Below are 22,022 nucleotides of genomic sequence, written 5' to 3'. Positions count from 1 at the left end.
GAAGGAGAAACAGACAGCCAGGGAAAGAAAACAGACTCCGTAATGGAGAATGTTGTTGGGACCAAGGCCTGGAACTAGTGATTCACCATGACAGCCTAATCGGGTCAGAGGACTCCCTCAGACAAAATACGGTATTTCAGTTGGAAGCTCATTAGAATTTAGAGGGCTTAATTTCCTCCTTTGCTTTAAGTGGCTAGGAAGGCAGACATAACACAGATCCCAACAGGGAAGAAAGTTCCTTCACTCTGATTCTGGAATTTAAAAATATTTTGGGGAAAATTTTACAATTTGCTTATTGTATATGATAAAATTAACAAGGGGTGCTTAAAGGTTGATCCAGCTTCAGTGAGAAGGATCAGATGATTTTAGAAATGCCGGCTCCATTTTGCTTCAAGCCAAAATAGAGAAAAGGAAGATTGATTCAGAAAACATGAGAATTATCTCTTAGTGATTATTTATGTCTCACCCATCTAAACTGTGCCCTCTGAGCCTTAATTGTGAATAACTGGCTTTCAGAGTTAGCTTTAACAGCTATTAATTAATTCACCTGTCTGTTACTTAGCTTTCAGATGAACTATAATGACACGGACAAGCAACAATAAGAGTGGAATTCTGGCTGAGTATTTCCAAGTAACGACAAAGAGAAAATCGCTTACCATGTGGTACTTCCAGTGGATGCCCCGTCACGTCACACCAGCCAATGGGGTGAATGTCAGGGCTATCAGCATCCATCCAGTAGCCATATTTGTGGCGCCAGCCATCAAAATGAATCTGTTAAGAGGTGTTCAAGGGATTACTACTACTTTTGCCATTACTACTTCACTTTCCTTTCATTAAAATGTGAAAACAAATATCTGACGTTGAAATTGAAGTGGTATTAATCACACCCTCGGCAGAAACGATATTTCAAACGTTATATCATAGGGCTTTGTAATGTTGCCAAGAAAGGCTCCTGAAACACATTTTCAGATGAATTAAGGAGGCAGGAAAATGAAGGTTTTATCAGAAATCCGCTAACCCTGGAAGGAGCGAGGCGGCGGGTGTGTTTTCTCAGCTAAGCCAGTGCTAGAACAATGAGAAGGGATGCTACTTATTCTTGGTGACTGTCCTGCAGCTTCCATGTCACAGTCACAGAAATGACAGTTAATAGACTGAATTCATCACAGGCCCGTTACCGATGAAAAGGGCGTGAATCACAGCACAAAGAAGCAGCGTGCTCCCAAATCCTCGCAGATAGACAGGCAGATACTCAGCACACAATGGAGGCAAGCGGACAAGAAAAAAATTACCGGAGCTGGGGAAACAGCCAGCTTAGTAGAGGACTGCCTGCCTGTGGTGAGATATCCACCCTGCCCGCACCTGTTGCACTGACCATGCCCATTTGGGTGTGGTCATAGGTGAGGACTTGGGGGGAAGGTAGGACTGGGGTCCAGTACTCTTGTGCTTCCTGGTCCGGTTGCGGAGAGCATCCGGGTGGCAGGGTGGCGTCCTTGGAGCGGGAACCCACAGCGGTCATCTGTTTCATGTGTAAGTGATTTCTCCTGGGATAAATCTCACTTAACTGAGTCCAGTGAATCTCCATTCCCACCCATTACTTGCCTAGCAAGTATAGGTCATGAGTTCAATTCCCAGAACACACACACACACACGCACACACTGTTGGGTACATAGATTATTAAACGACAGTATGAGCAGGGCTCTTGTAGTAGAGCCTGAGTCAAGTCTAGAAACCCATTTGGAATATAGGCTCATTTATTATCATTTTGTGTTTCACTTATTAAGCACATAGGCATCTGTTTATCCATACATGTGCATGTACATATATGTATATGCTCCCACACATCCAAATTATGCATATAATAAATTAGAAATTCAACAAGTTATGGAATGAAAATTAAGTGATTAGTTTTTGAATGCCAAAAAAAAAAAAAAAAACTATTTTAAAACATGCTGTCTGGATGACAAAGTGAATAATTTTTATGAAGTAAAACATCAAATAGTTCTACTATTCTCTTTTGTATTTTCCAGCTTGAGATGTTAAGAAGTCATGCATACTCCATGAGAAACAAAACCAGAGAGGTCACATGCTACTATAAGTGCAGAGGACAGCGGTGAAAGACTTTTTTAGTTATACCTCCAGAATTCTATTGAGCCATTAAAACCACTGTGTTTGGAGAAAGAAGTTAAGTGAGGGCCACTCTAGACCAACTCCATGGACATGGTAAGCCAAGAACCAACAGGTGAAAGAATCACAAATTGTGATCTGCCTGGTAACACCTACCTTTTAAAGAATAATCCCTACCACTCAAGAAATCCATTATACAGCACAGTCACTAGACATACAAGTAAGCAAATGAACATGAAAGGTGACTGATGTTTAAAGAATCCAGAAGAAACAAACTGAGATAACCCACACGTTGTAACTAACAGACAAGAGCTTTAAAGTATCTATTGAGATACTTCCAATAAAAATAGTCTTGATGGATGAACAGATGAAGAGTCTCAGCATAGTATAAAGATGAAAAAGGGGAAAGTTCTAGAACTGGAATGCAAAATCCCCAGGGTAAAAGTCTTGCATATGAGAAGAGGCAGGAGAAGGGGTAAATGGCCATGAACTAAGATAAGGGAACAGAGAGTACAAGGCTAACGTAATGAATAGTGGCCTGGGGACTTGCCAAGTAACATCAAGTCTAGGCTGCAGAAGGAAAGGACTGATGGGGAGAGCAGGTCAGTCACAGCAAAGCAAGCCCAGGAGAACGGAAATGGAGGCTACGAAAACCACAGGAGGACAGGACCGTTGGCCGACTGCACAGAAACGGTGAGCCACGAGGCATCGGAAGTGTCTGCCAACTAAGAATATTAATATCTACAAGGACATCCTTCAAAGGACGAAAATAAAGGAACAGCAATGAAAAATCAGAAAAGTAATCAACTATAGAGTTGTGGTACAAGAAATGCTAAATGAGAGACATTCCAGGCTCGAGGGAAATGGTGACAGAGCGAACTCCCTTCAGAGGAATAGTGAGGAGCAAAGACCCAGGGCAGTCAATGTCAGTCCCGCTGTAGTCATGGTCAGTTACAAGCAGGATATGAAGAGTAACAGGGCCACCAACATGAAAAGGGATGCACTGTACCAATCTCTATGAACTCTGGCAGATTCTCCTGTGTAGATGGCCTCCCTCGATCTGACAAGGGGACTTGTAGCTGGAGTTTCGGCTCTGCCTGGTCCCACAGCCAATCAGCCCCAAATTAACACACAGAGACTTATATTAATTTACAAACTGTTTGGCCAACGGCTTAGGCAAAAGCTAAAACTGTAAAACCCATGATAAAATTTTAAGAGTCGGATAAAAGACCTTTGTGATATTGAGATATCTAGGGTTTTCCAGGCACATGTGTTACGAGCATGTTTTTCCACCTCCCTGGTCCCAGAGCCGCGACAGCCCCAAATAGCACACAGAGACACTGTATTAGATATAATGTTGTTGGTCTGTTACTAGCATTTCTTATTAGCTAGCTCTGTCTTAAATATTAACCCATTTCTATCAAACCAAAGTATCTCTATGTGGTCTTATTTTACCAGAGGGAGGATCCGGAATTGTTCTCTCTCAGTCCTACATTTTGAATCGCCTCCCTGCTTCTTCCTGAATCTTCCTCATCTCCTAGTCCCGCCTATCTTGTTTTCCTGTTGGCCAACAGGGCTTTATTCATTAACCAATAAGAGGAACATATTTACAGAATGACATCTCCCATCATCTCCTCTTTTCTGTCTAAATAAAAAGAAGGGTTTAAACTTAGCATAGTAAAATATATAACAAGACAGTTATCAAATATGAACCACAGTTAACAATATTTACAAACGCAGTAACCATACAAGATGTGGGTGCCCATAAAGATGGGTGCACTCCATCTTGGAACAAGACAGAGAGTTCAAAGCTGTCAGCAAGTCATAAGACCTAAAGGTCAATAGTGTGGCCACAAAAGGATGATTGGCCGTCTTAGTCTGAATAACTACAGACCTGTATCTGAGGTGTGGCTACTCCTGGCTCTCAAGACTAGGGGAGAAGTTGAATCTAAGGTGTGGTTACTGGACCCTTAGAATAAGTGAGGAATAAAAGTCTGTTTGTTCCCTGTACATGACACTGTTTTCCCCTTTTTGGTTAAGGTATAGAAGAGTAGTGAAAAATAAACTCATGGCATTTCAGTATTGACTGATCTGCCTTGCTGATCTTTATTCTGTCTCTCTGGATTTTCTTTATCATCTATAGCTAGCCTTTCCCTCATCTACACTCCCCCACTCAGGGACGGACTTGGGGCCACTCAACTTGCTCCAATTGCAGCAACAAGAATAAATTAATAAATTCGGTTTTGTCCTTAATCAGACACTCCATTTTCTCAAAACAATAAGAAAAAGTAAAGGTAAGCTCAAGCAAGTGCATCAGACTACGGATGACAGAAAGTCAAATCAAATTATGGGCAAAAAGCTCAGCAAATGCTTTGAAAACTAAGGCTAGCAAAGGATCAACAAACCAGGGGAACCACACCCATGTGCCTGCACACCACTCAAATGAGTTGAACCCAACTGACGCCAGTCACTGGTGAGTCTGGTGATTGCCAGTGTACCAGAACAGGAAGATGTAGGACCAAGTACACGAGACAGGCCAAGCAGGCTTAGGAACTTTGCCATGAAGAGTCAGACCTTTGTAGTTCACCTCTTATACAAACAGGTCTAAAAAGAAAAAGGAACACCATTTTCAGAGTACCTTTGACAGCAGGTATAATGCTTTTATGTACTCCACTCAACATTTTCTTGCGTTCCGTAGACATCCTCAATGTTCATCTCCAACGCTGCACGCCCTGACTGACTTACGATCAAACCTTCCCTATCTCCTGGGTGGGATTCTCGCCGCTCTGCAGGTGTCATCCACACTTGGGATACGCGGTAAACACTGTGAACCCATAACATCTTTATGAAAGACATTTTCATCATTTCTGATCTTCACATCTGTGAAGTGAAAAATCCAATTTTAAAAATTCTAACCAGATGGTCAAGTTATTAGAGGGTATTGGCACTGATGGCTATTTACAGAATCTCTCTGAAAAGCTCAGAGGCATTTTGAACACCAAATCATTCCTCGCATCATTTTCCACTCATTTATAATTTTCACAAATACAAGAGTTCATAGAGAAAATGCAGATCTCTTTTGCTCTTGTCTCTGTGAACTGCAAACCGGAGGCCAGACCGTTAATCAACCATCGCCTTGTGTTTCCACCATCAGGCAGTAACACTTCCAGTGTACAGGCTTGGTACCCAGTAGTTATCAGTAATTAATGCCTTGGACATTTAGGAGTTAAATCCCCATGTTAAAGGGAATTACTAAGGGTTAACTCTTTATTAAAATCTGAAGCTATGTACCATCTGCGAGACACTGTCTTGTAGAGTCTCCCAGGGTGTACCCAGTGAGCTCATCTTTCTCTTCAGGCCTTTGATGTCACAACGGATCTTAGCACTGTGCTTCTCACAGTGTGAGGGCTCAAACCCACTGTTGGAACAACATAGACAAGAGAAAGAATATTTAGGAAAAATTGAAATCCAGTCACAATAATTTTATTAGCATAAGTAATTATAATACTTGTTTCTCTTGCCAAATGATTCTAAAACATTAATCTCCAGTTTGACAGGATTTGAAGATATATATTCCAAGTCTTGCATTCAAATGACTAAAGAAATTATCAGCACACAGTGATACTAACTTGTATACATCCTTTACAATATCTGGTCCAACTGCAATTTAGTGCATAGCTTAGATAACTTAAAATGCATTAAGCCGAAGCTGGACCCTTAGGTTTCATTACAGACAAAGAACTGGATTTAAGTATGTTATCCTGGCATCTATTACTCACAGCTCCTGATGCTAACAAGGTTCAGTTCATTGTTCTCCCTGTGAGGCAGAGCTCCGAGCTTTATTAAGGGATGACATTCAGGCATTCAGAGTAGCATGCACGCCAGGTGTCTGTTCCATTACAGGCAGAATGTTGGAACAGGCTTTCACAGACCACTGTAATCCAAGTGCAGTGATGCTGAGCATGGTGCACACGCTTTGGTTGCGTATAATATATACTATATATATGCTATATGTACTACACTGTCCACAACATGTGATTTTGACAAATGATTTGAAGAGCTTCTGAGAAGGTTACCGGTTTGGCAACGTCAGACAAAGTGACAGCCAGAAAATGGTAAATTTTACTGAGAGGATCATGGAAGAAAACGGAATGTGGGGCTATCACAATCTGCAAACAATATCTGTAGCAGAATTAAAACACACACACACACACAATACATGCATGCACACACAAAGACACACATGCATTCACAGACATGCACGTGTGCACACCTACACACACACACACCACAGACACACACACACACACACAGACACACACACACCACGGACACACACATACAAACCACAGACACAAATACACACATGCATTCACAGACATGCACGTGTGCACACCTACACACACACACACCACAGACACACACACACACACACAGACACACACACACCACGGACACACACATACAAACCACAGACACAAATACACACACACACACACCACAGACACAAATACACACACACACACACCACAGACACAAACACACACACCACACACACAAACACACACACACACCACAGACACACACAAACACACACACACACACACACACCACAGGAGATCACTCATGATGAAAATGAAATAATACTGAGTAATGAAGAGGTGCAACTCAGAACAATGGATAATTTTCTATGATAAATACTGTTTATGCAGCGGACCAATCAAATTATCTTTTCCTGAGCAAGTATTGGGGGCGGGGAAAAGACCGTGAAGGACAAAAACAAAAAACAAAACAAAACAAAACCCACATATATGCACTTCGAATATATTGTATTCTCATATTTCACTAACCCAAATTTACGTACAGAGCTACTGGTGTCTCCTTCCCCTGTCATTTCTAATTCCGTTTCCAATATTCTGATAAGCATTGTGGAAATGCACGTGCATGTGTGTGCATGTGTCTGCAGGTAAATCAGAGGTCTGCTGTCTTCCTCTCTCTATTATCGCTCTTCGCCTTTTCTTCTGTGGTGGTTACTCACCAATGGGCTCACCCACTGGGGAGCCATGAGCTTCAGGGACCCCATCTCTCTGCCTCCTACTGCTGGGATTAGAGTTGGGTGCCATGCATGGCTGGGGATCCGGACTTAGTCCTGTGTTTGCATGCCAAGCACTTCTCTACTGAGTCATCACCCCAGGCAAATTATGTGGAAACTTGTAGGTTTATATTAAAAACGAATAGTTTTCACTACAGCTGCTCTAAACTTAATTTAGTTTTTCAATGCTCACATTGATTACATTTAAGGGAGTGGGTTTTGGAAATTTTAGTGAGCAAATGGGAGGCCATTTCATTCTGTAACAGACTCTTAGCACGCTGTGGATGGAGATGGAAGCCTGGGTGTTTTAACTACACATCATGCAGTAATTGTTGAGTGTAGTTTTGAGATAAAGGTTTTCAGTGCCTGCGGAAGATAACCCACAAGAACAGAGTGGTCCGTTGATATGTTTGCTGTTTAGGTGGTCTTACCTAAAACAATAAAGAATCACATTTGAAAGTCATATGCAATCTCACTCTCATAAGATGGGGAAACTGAGATGAGGCCAGCTCTGGGGGTGGATGCAGCGTCCGTGAAACACATGGTTCTGCATAAGTTCCTGTTTCTCCAGAGCCATGACCACACCACAAAGACAATCCACTCTCCCATAGGCTATGATTCCTCCATAAAATTACTACCAGAAACAAAAGTGCCAAAATTTATAATAGAATTCCAAGAGTTTTCATTCTCGTTAAAAAAAAAAATCTGTAAATATCTCATCTCTAGGAGCGGCAGCAGACACATTTGGTGCCCTGGGTCTGCACATCTCTGGGTCGTATAAGAAGTGTGAGGAGGACAAGGGACCTCAAAATCAGTTTATGATTACAGCTAACATAAATATTTTCATTACCTCTGCCATAAAGTTTTTCAAGTTTGAAGCACCGGAGCATTAAATTGAGCACTGAGGGCAAATACTGCACGTTCACTGTTAATCCAGAGAACGTTTCCTTTCACAGTTATTCAGCAGGCTGCCACCGCCCTCACCTTCTTCTCGGGAGACCAGCCCTTGTGAAGGAGACTGTTCCAGAACACTTCTTAATTTGTCTTGAAATTCTAAGTTTCCACTGGAGATCTATCTGTCTACTATCAACTCAAGAAGGATGCAAGCAATTTGTGCAAAAGAATAATTCTGTGAACATGAAGGATGTGAAGCGAGGTAAGTGATGTCCAGAGTCATACTAAGCTTCTGGACTTTGTGGCCAATATCTGGAACCCCAAGTATGGGGAATCCTGAAGCAGCAAGTTCAAGGCCAGCCTGGACTACAAACCAAAGAAACAAGTAAGAACAACGACAAAAATAATAGATGGAGATTGCTAACAACAAAGAGGTCATTGTTACCCTCAGGCAGTTCCATAGAGTACAACCTAAACTACCCAGGAAAGTTAAGAAATAGTAGTGTCAGATAATGTAAGCACGAGATGGCTGCAAGTAAACATTTGATTCCTGGTAAACTATAATTCTCATGTGATTATTTCAAAATTTTCCAGTGATAACTAAATGCCCAGAAATCAAAATAAGAAATGCTGCAAAAAAACAAGGTACAATATGACCCAATGCACACATAGTAAACCATACAATTATGCACTGCCCACCATGGGTAATATCAGCTAACTTGAAATACCAATAGATATATGTACATGTAGATGTGGGGGTAATGTTCTTCCTTGTAAAAATGTGTCACTCATATCGGTTTAATAAAATGCTGATTGGCCAGTAGCTAGACAGGAAGTATAGGCAAGGCTACCAGACCAGGAGAATTCTGGGAAGAGGTAAGGCAGAGAAAGAGATGCCAATAATAGGCAGAGGAAGCAAGATGAGAACACCTTACTGAGAAAAGGTGTGAAGCCACATGGCTAAACACAGATAATTATGGGTGAATTTCAGTTATAAGAGTTTGTTAGCAGTAAGACTGAGCAATAGGCCGAACAGTTTATAACCAATAGAAGCCCCTGTTTGTTTATTTGAGACGGAATGGTTGCAGGACCAGGTGGGACAGAAACTTTGGTCTACAAGATGTAGGTGTAGGTGTAGATGATGTAGCTGTAGATGATATAAATATAATGTAGATATTGAAATAGATATAGAGAGTGACTAGGAGCTGATGCATAATGAGAAAGACTTCCAGAATGTCTGAAGTAAGAAATACAGTGATCACTATCTTATGATTATCTTCCCTGTTCTAATAGCTTACATAAAGATCACCGAAAAAGAAAAAGACTCATGGTCTTACAAAAGGAATGTGAGCCTTATGTGTTAGTAACAGTAAAACATGTAGATCATGAATCATTCCTTTTGCATTGTGTCCTGCATGGGATGGGGTACAGCTCTGTTGAGACTGATATAAGTAGTATCTAAGAATTAAGATTTGAGTTTAGTCTTCTTAAGAACCGAAGTCTATAGGGAGACTGATCTATTAACAATTACAATTCTGATAATGAGCTTATAGTAATATGATGTGAAAATGGATATGAGAATAGCCACCCAAAAGCCAGCCTATCTCTGAATGTTGGATCTATATGCAAAGCAAATACTGGTGCAGTGAGCCACTATTCCCTATAATTATTTTTGAAAATTCCTGTTTAAAAAAAAAAAACCTCTATTTATTAATGATTTAAGATACTAGACTTTTATGCTTATAAAACATAAATCATAATATAGGTTATAGAAATGAATATATTTGTGCTACAAATAACACTTTATTATGTATTTTCTTGACACACTTTAATGCATGAAATACTTCATTGTTTTCCATAAGCATGCTGTTGTATATAAATTTGTTTTATTAAAAAAAAACAAGAGTGGCCATTTTATTATTCTACTTATGTATTAGGCCTAGTAATGAATGTTTATTTTCTCAAGTTCCTAATTCTAATAAATTTTTGTACAAGTGCATAAGAAGTTTGTGACAAATACAATCCCAGCAATAATAAAGCTATGTGTTTTAAGACTTCACAAAACAATAACAAACACTGTTAAGAGCTTGAAAACTCAAGGCATGTGGTTTCCTCTATGGGTGGGAAAATGCTCAAGGGAGAGCTTGTAGCCTCCAACAATAAGACCTGGTGAACAACTGTTTTCACACACATAAATAAGAACCAACAAGAAAACTTGCTCATGCTTTGCTTTTAAATAAGGAATCTAGGATAAGATACAGGGTTTGAACTTGCTTGGGGAGGTTTCTTTTGCTTCGGATGTGGGAGCATATAAAACTCCATAGTGATCACATTAAACTGAGGTCCTACAAAATAGTCAAATCAAAATGCGTAGGAGAGAAATGAAGGTTTGTGTCCGGGTGTTCCTTAGGATGGAGAAGGCACAGGTCAGAAGTCAGAATCACACCTGCAAAGCGTGAGGCCTGTAGGAGACGCACAAAGCGCTAAAGCAGGACGCCGTGTGCACATCCCCAACCACACTGGCCAGGCCAAAAGGCCTTCAGAGATGACTCTGGCAGCCTTCACGCCCTGGCTGAGGGTTGGGTTTTGGCCAGTGTCAAATGTCAACAGGAGTTCAGAGGGCAGGAGGAGAGAGATGTAGAGGGTTACTCCCAGACTTCCTTCCTGCCGGACCCAATGTTGACAGACAATATTTTCCCACCTGACTCTGTGCAGAAACTCATTAATCTCATTCCCCAGCTCCACAGCTCACTGGATACTTGCCATACTGCCGAACACACACTTTGTTACAATGCTATGGACTGTTTTTTGTTTGCTTGTTTGTTTTGTTTTGTTTTTTCTGATGATATGAGTCTGTAAAAAAAAAATTGGAAAGAGTTCTATCATAAAGTGGCAAAGGAATAGGAAGTAATAACCCTAAGAAAAAAATAAAACATAAAACGGTCAAAACAGAAAGACCAAGAGGCAGGCATAGGACACTATTCCAAACTGAAAGGTGTGGTGAGTTCTGCGTGGCATCCGCCTAACACCAGTCCCGGTTCACCTGTTTATGCGTGGCTGACAGGAGCTGTGGTCAGTCTGCTGCTTGACAGGTAGGGCAGACAGGGTGGGAAGAGCCCCTTACCAACCTCAAACTGTCTGAGGACACAAGCCAATGTGCCAGTGCCAACGGCAAACTCACAAGGAACCTGACACTGATTTCTCAATTGAAAAGTCACTGAAACGCACTTTTACTTAAAGCAGCACCATTATTTTAAGGATAAAATACTGTGTTGCTGATGGAAAGATATTCTTGAGATTCTGTGCCTTGTTGGCTCCTAGTAGTTTAATTTCTGTAGATGCCAGCTACTTGCTGAGTGGCCTCATCAACCTCTACTGAAATCCCAAGCTTCCAATGCTGGAACAACAAGATGGAATTTTCCAGAGGGAAGAACTCTGCAAGTCCAAGCCCATATCCGGTAGACTCCACGGTCAGCAGACAGGTACGGCATCGCCATAACCCTCCCCCAGTGCTCTGCTCCTTCCTTGTTCGCCCCAGGCCACTGGTCATCTCTCTGTGACGTTTCTCATGCTCTCACCCCGCAGCCATACAGGGATCAGCTACGGCACACACAGGGGGATGTCAGCCTCACAGCACCGTCACGGATACATCTGTATCACCAGCACTGCAAATACCGGCTTGTGCCTAACTGACTTCCGCTAAATAGAACCTGGAGGGAGGGACTGTCAGAGAATGATCCTGAAAACGGCTTATTTGAGCTCTTAAAATTTTTAATCTGTGGTTCAATTTCTCTTAAAATTTTTAACCTGTGGTTCTGTTTCCGGACGAAACAAATGCTCACTGAGGTCCCATCTTTCCTGAAATGTATTTGTTCCTATGCAGCTATCTATCCAAAAGAAAATGTCCAAAGACTTGAGGTATAAAACTCTAATCCCCTTCTCAGGATGGGTGAAAATGCTCAAACGGGCATTAAGAGGCTTAAAGCAAAGCCCAGGAGGCCAGAGCCCCTTGGTATCTCAGTAATAAGCCCAGAGGTATCAGATAGGGATGAGCAATGGTCTTGCTTTAAGACCTCACTCTTGAAGACCCGCTGAGTGGCAGAGATAATTGCCAGTGACAGAGGTGAGGGACGCTCTAGCTTTAGATGTCATGTGATCTGCCTCCTTTGGAGACATAGGCTTTGGAGACATAGACTTATACCATTACAGGTAACCTTGACTAACACTCTTTCTGCATCTCTGCCACAGGGGAGAGTTGGCTAATCAGGATGGTGGCTACAATGATAGCCAAGAGATTGTTTTCATCCTCATCTCCTCTCCATGTTCCACTGCAGTGATACACAGTTGCTACCAGAGTGGCTGTCTTTGGCATACCACGAGTACGACACTATTGGCTGTCTTTCACAGCCAAGTAGAGAAAGCCCAACTTCAGGAGAAAAGCTAACCCATCAACACTAAAGAATCGGGAGACTCGCAGAAATGCCTTGGGAGAGAGAGAGAAATAGAAACATGGGCTTGGCGGCACAGACCTCTAGCGACAGTTACTCAGAATGAAGAAGCAGGAGGATAGACATTGAAGGCAAACTTGGGCAGCTTAGTAAAAATCTCCCTCAAAGCTAAAAAGATAAGAGGCAAGAGGTCTGGGTGCATAGTCTGTGGTAGGCCAGCCTTCCTAGGATGCTGATCTGATCTCCTGTACTGCAGTAGATGAAAGACAGAGCATGTGCATGCAGGAGAGTAGACAGAAAGACGGCGTGACTCATTGGAGACCCTGGATTCAGCTATGCTGGAAGCTGGTTCACATGCCTTCCTATCTGGTGAGGAAAGAAATATGCTACCAAAAAACATTGCTTTTGTTGGTTTATGCTATATCAGCCCCAGATTTCTCTTACTTGCCTTTGGAGAAGTATGGCAAATGCCCCTTAGCAATTCCTTTAAAGTCAGAAGTTCTATAGCAAGGATCTCAAAGCTAAGCTTAGGAACCTAGGCAGATATTTCAGTCCTACGTGGCCCCTGAGCTGGCTCTCTCCATCCAGCTTCTGCCTGTTCATGTTCAGACGTTCTCTGAGGGTCACTCCAGCCTCCACTGAGACAAGGTTTCTGCCAGGAACAGCCTTCTAAGTTACAGATGTGTTTCCTTTTGGTGCTGTGCTCTGAATTACACGAAGACGGACAATCACGTCTTCACTTAAGGACAGAAGCCCGGGAGCATCTATGCCCGGAACAGAAGAGATGGGCTCAGATGGGTGACAAGGGATCTTCTCTTCATCACTCATCATTGCCAAGGATTATCAACTTTATATTTCTGGAAGCTATTTGCATTCTATAAAATGTATCTGAATATTATTTTCATCGTTTGAGCTTCTCTTTGTAGGTATTCTAAATCCACAGTAAAACTATGAGGAACACAACCTGAATAAGATCCCTACAGCAAAGCTCACTGATGGCTGCACCCAGCCACACCCAACATGAATACAACTCTTACCATAACCCACCAATCTGTTTCATCACCCCTCATCAGACGTGCTCCCTGTGTGAAATAATATTTCTGATGTTGGTCAGAGCAAACCCCAGAGAACCTGCATTTTTCTCAATGCATTTCACTCACTGTGATGTCAGGCGAGGCTCTGTGCCTGATGGGATTGTTTGCCTTTTTCATTCCTACTGCGGCATATGCCAAGTTCTGACCACTGCCTGAATAACAAACTTTTTTCTTTTTTTTAAAATAATCACGGATCTGAAGAATGCCGACCTCCACTGCCTCCTTTTCTCACACAACCCTTGGCCTGTTCCTCCGTCTCAATTCACCTGCTTTGAACTTTAAGAGAATCAATCTTTACAAGCGGCAGAACTAACAAAGGTTCTACAAACCAGCCAGAACTGGAAAGAAACAACCATGTGTGAGAGGAAGCACTAAATTAAGGGCTCCTGGCCTTTTCAATGTGGGCAATGACAGTCTGTGAGTACTGCGAGGGAGACATCTTACTCAATACTAAGGAAACCGTGTCTGTTTCTTATGACATTCACGATCCCCAAAATATTTTTAGGTAGAAATAGAAAGGCTAATGTAAATGTTTAGATGATTTGTAAGCCTGAAAATTAATCACCAAGGAATTGCTAATTTCATCTGGTGTTTATCCAGTGCTTTCCATTTGTCTGAATTGTGTATTTGATTTCCAGAATCTATTGTGGCAGTCACAGCAACCTGAAGGTATAGCACACAGCTGGCTGGGAGACACAAGTTGATACAGAAGACAAAGTAATTAACAACAAATGAATTCCAGTATAACAGAGTGTCACACACTCGGGGAAGCTTTTGACCTCATGCTGCACCATAGGCTCTATTATTTTTCCCTTACTTGTTAAAATTGCTGTATACTAAATGTAAAAGTTACCAGGTTTCATCGTGACACTCACACATATGTACAATTTTTTGATCATATTTATCCCTCCCCATGTCCTCTCTTACATCCCTTCCTCATCCGGGTTAATATCTTACCTAACACTTCTAAGGTGGACATGTGCTGGCTTCCTCCTCTAATGCTTCTAAATGCCCCTTAGCTGTGATGTTCAACATAATGGTTATTTCAAATCTATTAAGCACAGAGATAGGGCATGTCCATCTCTGTAGAGAGCTGCTGCAGATGACCGAGTGTACAGAGCTCATTGGTAGAACACAGGGGTCTAATTTACCACCCAGGAGTGGGTAAATAACCCAATAAAGGGAAGCTGAAAGTCTAGAGCAGGAATTGGTCAGTGGAAGATCTCTGTGACACTTTTTGGAGGCAATAATGATAAACTACACTTCAACATAAAGAATCACTCAGCACAAAATTGGCTTGTGGGTGATAAACAGGAAGCACAGTGAACAATATAGGCAGAGCGTGTGTCTCTGGGTTCACACTGTCATACATAGGGACCTGGTGGCAGCCAAAAGCTGCAAGAGTGGTTCAAAATAAAATTTGGGCAGAATTATCAAAACAGCCTGCAATGGGATGAGCCAAGCATGCTCTAGCAGCAGGAAGCAGCCAGCATATACTGCTGGTGCAAACTCAAGCACATTGATAAGTGGTAGACAGGTTAAGATCACATCGATGGAGACCAGCACTACAGCCTATCCAGGACAGAGGCAAAGCATGGTGGTATAAACTGTTTTACCATCCATAAATCTACACAGAAAGGAGAAATAGTGTGGATCACGGTGAATGAGCCGTTATGGTATTTTGCATAAAATAAATCAGTTATGAATTTGGGGTAGGGGAGGTCTATTTATTGAGTGGATTGGTAACACCATGTTCAGAAGACACTGCATCTTCTGCTAGCACCGCCTATCAGAAGAATTTCTCATGCCTGGCTAAAAGGTAGAGAAATGGACTTAGGTCTGGAGATGGCTTTTAGACAAGGAAAGTGTGCCAAATTGGAAACACAATCTAGACCCTTCCTATCGCTGGCAGCTTTTGACATTACTGTTATATTATTTTAACAGAAGGAGAATATTATTACGGGGAAGTCACTAGTGACCATTACTGTTCAGAGTACCATTTATTATCCATTATGCATCCATTACTACTCTACGCTCTCACTGCTCATCTTATTAGTGTAATGGCCTCATAATGGGCTCTGATTCTTCGACAGTGTTAAAATTCTACCATGATTCACTATGTCAATATTTCAGGGAAGAAAGCACAATCTACAATGAAATAATGCTTATTTAAATTACCCAAATGTTACATAACCTTGAGTCATGTTACTAATATCATGCTACTTACTAAAGTTATGCTAGGGACACAAAACCACCGATGGATATAGTTTCTCATGTGGCTCACAGAGAGCTACTTTTTTTTTCCATATAAAGGAATTTGTTGAAGGAAGAAATCTAGTTAATCCAAAGACTAATGCATATTTGTTTTGTACATATTGCAAGCAATGAATAATCCCTAGAAAATGGTTATTTACTGACCAGCCTATCAGTACATTTTTATTTATAACACACACTCATTCAAATGTTTGATGCCTACTCAGGGAAAGCCAGCTAATGAACTTCTAAGGAAGGATGACAGATTAGAAGCTGCTCCCCCACGATATGGTGAATGGGAAGTGTCAGGATGGACGGGAAAGAACCGACTCTATGCCAAAGAGAAAGCAGTGGGAAACACAAAGGTGGTAACTGCACAGCAGAAACAGGGGAGCAGTAACAGGGGACATGAACACACAGGCCAGTGGGACGTGGCGACATCCTGACGTAATGCCGCGCCAGGGGAGGGGAAGCAAGAAAGAGGAGGCAGCCAAGATGTAAGTTAGGCGTCGCACCTAAAAAGAAACTGGAAGCAATAAACTTCGGTGGACAAGTGAGGCAGTGACTCGGCTATCACAGCTCAGTAACAAACTGATGGGAGATGCCATTCTGTAAATACGATTCTCATACTGGATAATGAATAAAGCACTGTTGGCCAATAGGAAAGCAAGATAGGCGGGACTAGGAGACTAGGTGGAGAGAGGGAGGGGTCATGATGTAGACACTGGAGAGAACAGAGGTCCGGGCCCTCTCTCTGGTAAGATAAAACCACGAGGAAATACTTAGATTAGTAGAAATGGGTTAATATTCAAGACAGCGCTAGCTAATAAGAAATGATAGTAACAGGCCAACAGAATGATATCTAATACAGTGTCTTCGAATTATTTGGCTGGCTCAGCGATGGGACAAGACCGGCAGGGAAAACCTACTCCTAACAACAAACACCATGCCCAATTTCTCCTGTTCCATGCCCTGGAGGTTTGTGGTCAGGTGCCATCTTGAGATTGAATCTATTGCTTAAGAGTGAGTTACTCATGGGCCTGGCAACAAAGGATGATCACAAGTCAGGTGGCCCAGAGCAACCTACCACAGTTCCTGCCTAGAAGAGGGCTACATAAGACAGCTGTACATCTCTGGGAGAGAAGCCCTTAGAGTGATTTCCATAACATTGAGAAACCACCCTTAACTACTCTGTGTCCAGCACCAGACTGAACAGGATAAAAAAAAAAAAGTGTCTCCAACTTTAACATACTGGCTGCAGTAAAACTCGGTCCTTCTGACATGACTTAGTCATTCCTATCTGAAATCAAAGTGTATGTGCGAGATCATTACAAGGCTGTGCCTATTAACATCCCCTCTCACACAAGCAAAGGAAGGGCCACTGGACGGTCACCTGAGTTCTAGCCAATCACTCTTTGGCCCTAGCAGCATGGAATCCTGCCTGAGCCACATGTGGTCTTTGAGATGTAAGAATATATTTCGGAGGTGAACGATTGACTAGAGTTAGAACTCTGGTGATAAAGCTTTTGTGAGGCACAGACCCATGCTATGGTGGGCTTTTTGTTAAAGACAGTCATCATCCTCACTTCTGTGATTAACACTGGTGAACTCATCAGTTCACAAAGCCAAACCCAAGCATAATTGTTTCTTTGATCTGCTAGTATCCTATCTGGGGCAAGTAGACATTTCTTTACTGCTCTTCGGGAAGGTTATATAAAACTTACCCCTTCAACCTCAGAGGCTCTAAAATTTAGGAGAACATGGAGTGGTGTATTTCAAATAATGAGAGTAAATACTGCCAGCCAGTATTGCAACATCCAGCAAAGTTATCTTTCAAAGATGATGTAGAAATAAGACTTTTCAAGACAATCACAAAACTACAGCTATCTGTGGCCATCACACCAGCATGGAAGAAATTACTCAAAGGAGTCCTACACGTAGACAATGATGGTCTCAACCGTGAGATGGCAGAGAAGGACAGATTCTGTGAGAACAGAAAAGCAAAGGAAAACGAGGACAAAGCAATCAATCATGCCCTGCTCGGTAAGGCAGGATATGCTAAAGAAGAATGAAGCATAAAGAAGGGAAGGGAAAGTAAAGTAAGAGCCAAACCAACGAAATGTCAGGAATCAGTAAACTTCTCTCGGTAAGGGCCACCCACACAAAAAGAGTATTTTAACTGTCCAGTTAGAGACAAAGATTATCTGCTTTGATTATAAAACAATTTCATTTGTTGTCTCCAAGAAACACAACCCACTATATAAAAAAAAAAAACAGGTAAATAGTAAAGTGTGTGTGTGTGAGTGTGTGTGTGTGTGTGTGTGTGTGTGTGGAGTGTGGTGTGGTGTGTGTGTGTGTGTGAGTGTGAGTGTGTGTGTGTGTGTGGAGTGTGGTGTGTGTGTGTGTGTGGAATGTGGTGTGGTGTGTGTGTGTGTGAGTGTGTGTGTGTGTGTGTTTGTGTGTGGAGTGTGTGGTGTGTGTGTGTGTGTGGAATGTGGTGTGGTGTGTGTGTGTGTGAGTGTGTGTGTGTGTGTGTGTGGAGTGTGGTGTGTGTGTGTGTATGTATATGTGTGTATGGAGTGTGGTGTGTGTGTGTGTGTGGAATGTGGTGTGGTGTGTGTGTGAGTGTGTGTGTGTGTGTGTGTGTGGAGTGTGGTGTGGTGTGTGTGTGTGAGTGTGTGTGTGTGTGTGTGGAATGTGGTGTGGTGTGTGTGTGTGTGAGCGTGTGTGTGTGTGTGTGGAATGTGGTGTGGTGTGTGTGTGTGTGTGTGTGTGGAATGTGGTGTGGTGTGTGTGTGTGTGTGTGGAGTGTGTGTGTGTGTGTGAGTGTGTGTGTGTGTGTGGAATGTGGTGTGGTGTGTGTGTGTGTGAGTGTGTGTGTGTGTGTGGAGTGTGGTGTGTGTGTGTGTGTGTGGAATGTGGTGTGGTGTGTGTGTGTGTGAGTGTGTGTGTGTGTGTGTGTGTGTGGAATGTGGTGTGGTGTGTGTGTGTGTGTGTGTGGAATGTGGTGTGGTGTGTGTGTGTGTGTGTGTGGAGTGTGTGTGTGTGTGTGTGTGTGAGTGTGTGTGTGTGTGTGTGTGGAGTGTGGTGTGTGTGTGTGTGGAATGTGGTGTGGTGTGTGTGTGTGTGAGTGTGTGTGTGTGTTTGTGTGGAGTGTGTGGTGTGTGTGTGTGTGTGTGGAATGTGGTGTGGTGTGTGTGTGTGTGAGTGTGTGTGTGTGTGTGTGTGGAATGTGGTGTGTGTGTGTGTATGTATATGTGTGTGTATGGAGTGTGGTGTGTGTGTGTGTGTGTGGAATGTGGTGTGGTGTGTGTGTGTGTGTGTGAGTGTGTGTGTGTGTGTGTGTGTGTGTGGAGTGTGGTGTGGTGTGTGTGTGTGAGTGTGTGTGTGTGGAATGTGGTGTGGTGTGTGTGTGTGTGAGTGTGTGTGTGTGTGAGTGTGTGTGTGTGTGTGTGGAGTGTGGTGTGGTGTGTGTGTGTGTGTGTGTGTGGAATGTGGTGTGGTGTGTGTGTGTGTGTGTGTGGAGTGTGTGTGTGTGTGTGAGTGTGTGTGTGTGTGTGTGTGTGTGGAATGTGGTGTGGTGTGTGTGTGAGTGTGTGTGTGTGTGTGTGGAGTGTGGTGTGTGTGTGTGTGTGTGGAATGTGGTGTGGTGTGTGTGTGTGTGAGTGTGTGTGTGTGTGTGTGGAGTGTGGTGTGTGTGTGTGTGTGAGTGTGTGTGTGTGTGTGTGGAGTGTGGTGTGTGTGTGTGTGTGTGGAGTGTGGTGTGGTGTGTGTGTGTGTGAGTGTGTGTGTGTGTGTGTGTGTGGAGTGTGGTGTGTGTGTGTGTGGAATGTGGTGTTGTGTGTGTGTGTGAGTGTGTGTGTGTGTGTGTTTGTGTGTGGAGTGTGTGGTGTGTGTGTGTGTGTGCACGCATGCGTGCGTGGTGATGGCTCAGCAGTTAAGAGCTCTGGCTGCTCTTCCAGGAGAACTGTGGTTCACTCTACCATCTATGTTGCTGTGCACAACCATCTGCAACTCTAGTTCCAAGAGATTCCATACCCTCTTCTGACCTTCAAGGGCACTGCATATCCATGGTGTATAGACATGGTGCATTTAGGCAAAAGTCTTATTTATACAAACAAACTAAAATTTAAAAACAGTAATGGATGTAGGTCAATTGATTAAGCAAATAGAAATTGAAAACAAGCCAGTATAACTATTCTGATAGCTTATTAAGCAGTCCTCGAGGCAAAATTAGAAGAGATAAGGAAAGCTAACACATACTGGTATTGGGAAATAACCTATTAAGATGTTGTAATAGTTGTAAAAGTATATGCACTTCAAATTGTGAAATTCAATTTTATAAAACAAACACAGAATTCAATGCAGAAAGATTAATTTCAGAATTAATTTTTCTTGAGCAAATGGACCTCACAGACATTCAGAGACTATTCCATTAAAAACCTGCCAAACAAGCATTCTTCTCAGAAATGCATGGAAATTTCTCTGCAACAGATCATATTTTAGGCCATGAAGTAAATATTATCATATAAAAACAATGCAAATAATTTCATATATGCTGTTAGATAATACTGAAGTAAAAGTAGAAATCAATAGTACCAGAGACTAAAATATCTTGCACAAATACCTGGAGGCCTAGTAACACACTCTTGAAGGAACAGAAAGTTGCTGAAGAAATAGGAAAGAAGTTAAACAGTTCGTAAGTACAGTGAAATATAAAGTACAGCCAAACAGAGACTTCAGTGTAGAGAAAACAGGGCTCTAAGAGGAAAATTGATAGCTATGGGTTCCTACAATAATAGAGGCAGAAAGAGGTCCAATTAGTTAACAATGTTATCCCACTCTTATAAAAGCAAGCCAGGTACTAAAACAACGGAAAAGACATAATAATGAACCAGGGCATAGAGTAAAAGAATCAAAGAAACAAAGAGTTTGGTTCTTCGAAAGGATAAACAGGGTCCACAAGCCCTTATCCAAAGTGATTAACAAAAAGCAGGGAGGAGGTGAAAACTTCAAACTTGGTCAAATGAACACTAGGAGACACTCTAAACTTTCCTTCCTTAACGTGACACCAACACAATCTGATGTCTCTGAAGTTACGTCCAGTGGGTTTAACTATGCAAACAACTATCCTAACAAAAGTAATCAAAGTATTAACACACAGTCTCCATAAAAATTCCAGCTATATTCTTCATAGAACTGAAAATAACCTTAAAATCCATATGCAAGAACAAACAGACCAAGTAGACATAGCAATCCTAAGCACGCAAATCAATGGTAATGGCATCACAATACTTGATCTCAAACTATACCACAGAGCCATGTTGACAAACATTACACATCACTTGCACGAAAACCAACATATAGTGATGGGAGATGTCATTCTGTAAATATGTTTCTCTTATTGGTTAATGAATAAAGCACTGTTGGCAAATAGGAAGGCAAGATAGGTGGGACTAGGAGACACCCCAGTGCCATTCCCTGGAGACTTTTCCTCTTGCTGCAGACCCAGGCTTTTCGCCTTTATATCCACAGATTTATCCTCTGTCTGACATCAGCCTGCTGGCCAGAGGTCCTCTTCCCATCACCCCACCTCTTGGCATAGACCCAGTCCTCCTTGTGTTTTTCCACAGCCCCTCTCAGCCTTCCTTCCTTCCTTCCTTGCCCATCTCTATTCTCTTCTGACACCCAGTGACCTGCAGAAGCACTCTGACCCAGGGAAATCACACCCAACATATTTCCCTAGAATCCTGAGAGGCAACCGCAATGAAAGAACATCCATCCATCCAAATATTTAAGATTGCATTATCAATATCAAGAAACACCTTGGACACCAGAGCTCCAGATGCCTAGACGCAGCATAAAAACATAAACATGAGCAGTCAAGACAATTTACCTCCACTAGATGCTACTAATCCTATGATTATGGACCCTGAAAAGGGCAATATAGCCGATGCTCAAGAAAATTACTTCAAAATAATTATTATCAATATGGTTCAAGGACCTTAAAGGGGATATGAAGAAATCCCTCACTCAAGTCTGGACTTACATTCCATAAACTCACAGATGCCAGCCCAAGCTACTACACTATTCAAGAATTATCAATCAAAATCAAC

General features: G+C 42.2%; 1 protein-coding gene across 1 annotated transcript in view; it reads right to left on the bottom strand.

Moving 5' to 3' along the window:
- L3mbtl4 (L3MBTL histone methyl-lysine binding protein 4) overlaps positions 1-22,022 on the bottom strand; it is a 317,660-nt gene that overhangs the window by 159,569 nt on the left and 136,069 nt on the right. The window contains exon 9 of the mRNA XM_051190683.1: positions 657-771. Coding sequence (XP_051046640.1) covers positions 657-771 — 115 coding nt within the window. The remainder of the gene's footprint in view (positions 1-656; positions 772-22,022) is intronic.

The sequence above is a fragment of the Phodopus roborovskii genome, unplaced genomic scaffold (assembly GCF_943737965.1).
Source record: "Phodopus roborovskii unplaced genomic scaffold, PHOROB, whole genome shotgun sequence".
Classification (NCBI taxonomy): domain Eukaryota; kingdom Metazoa; phylum Chordata; class Mammalia; order Rodentia; family Cricetidae; genus Phodopus; species Phodopus roborovskii.
This window is presented reverse-complemented; position numbering and strand designations above follow the sequence as displayed.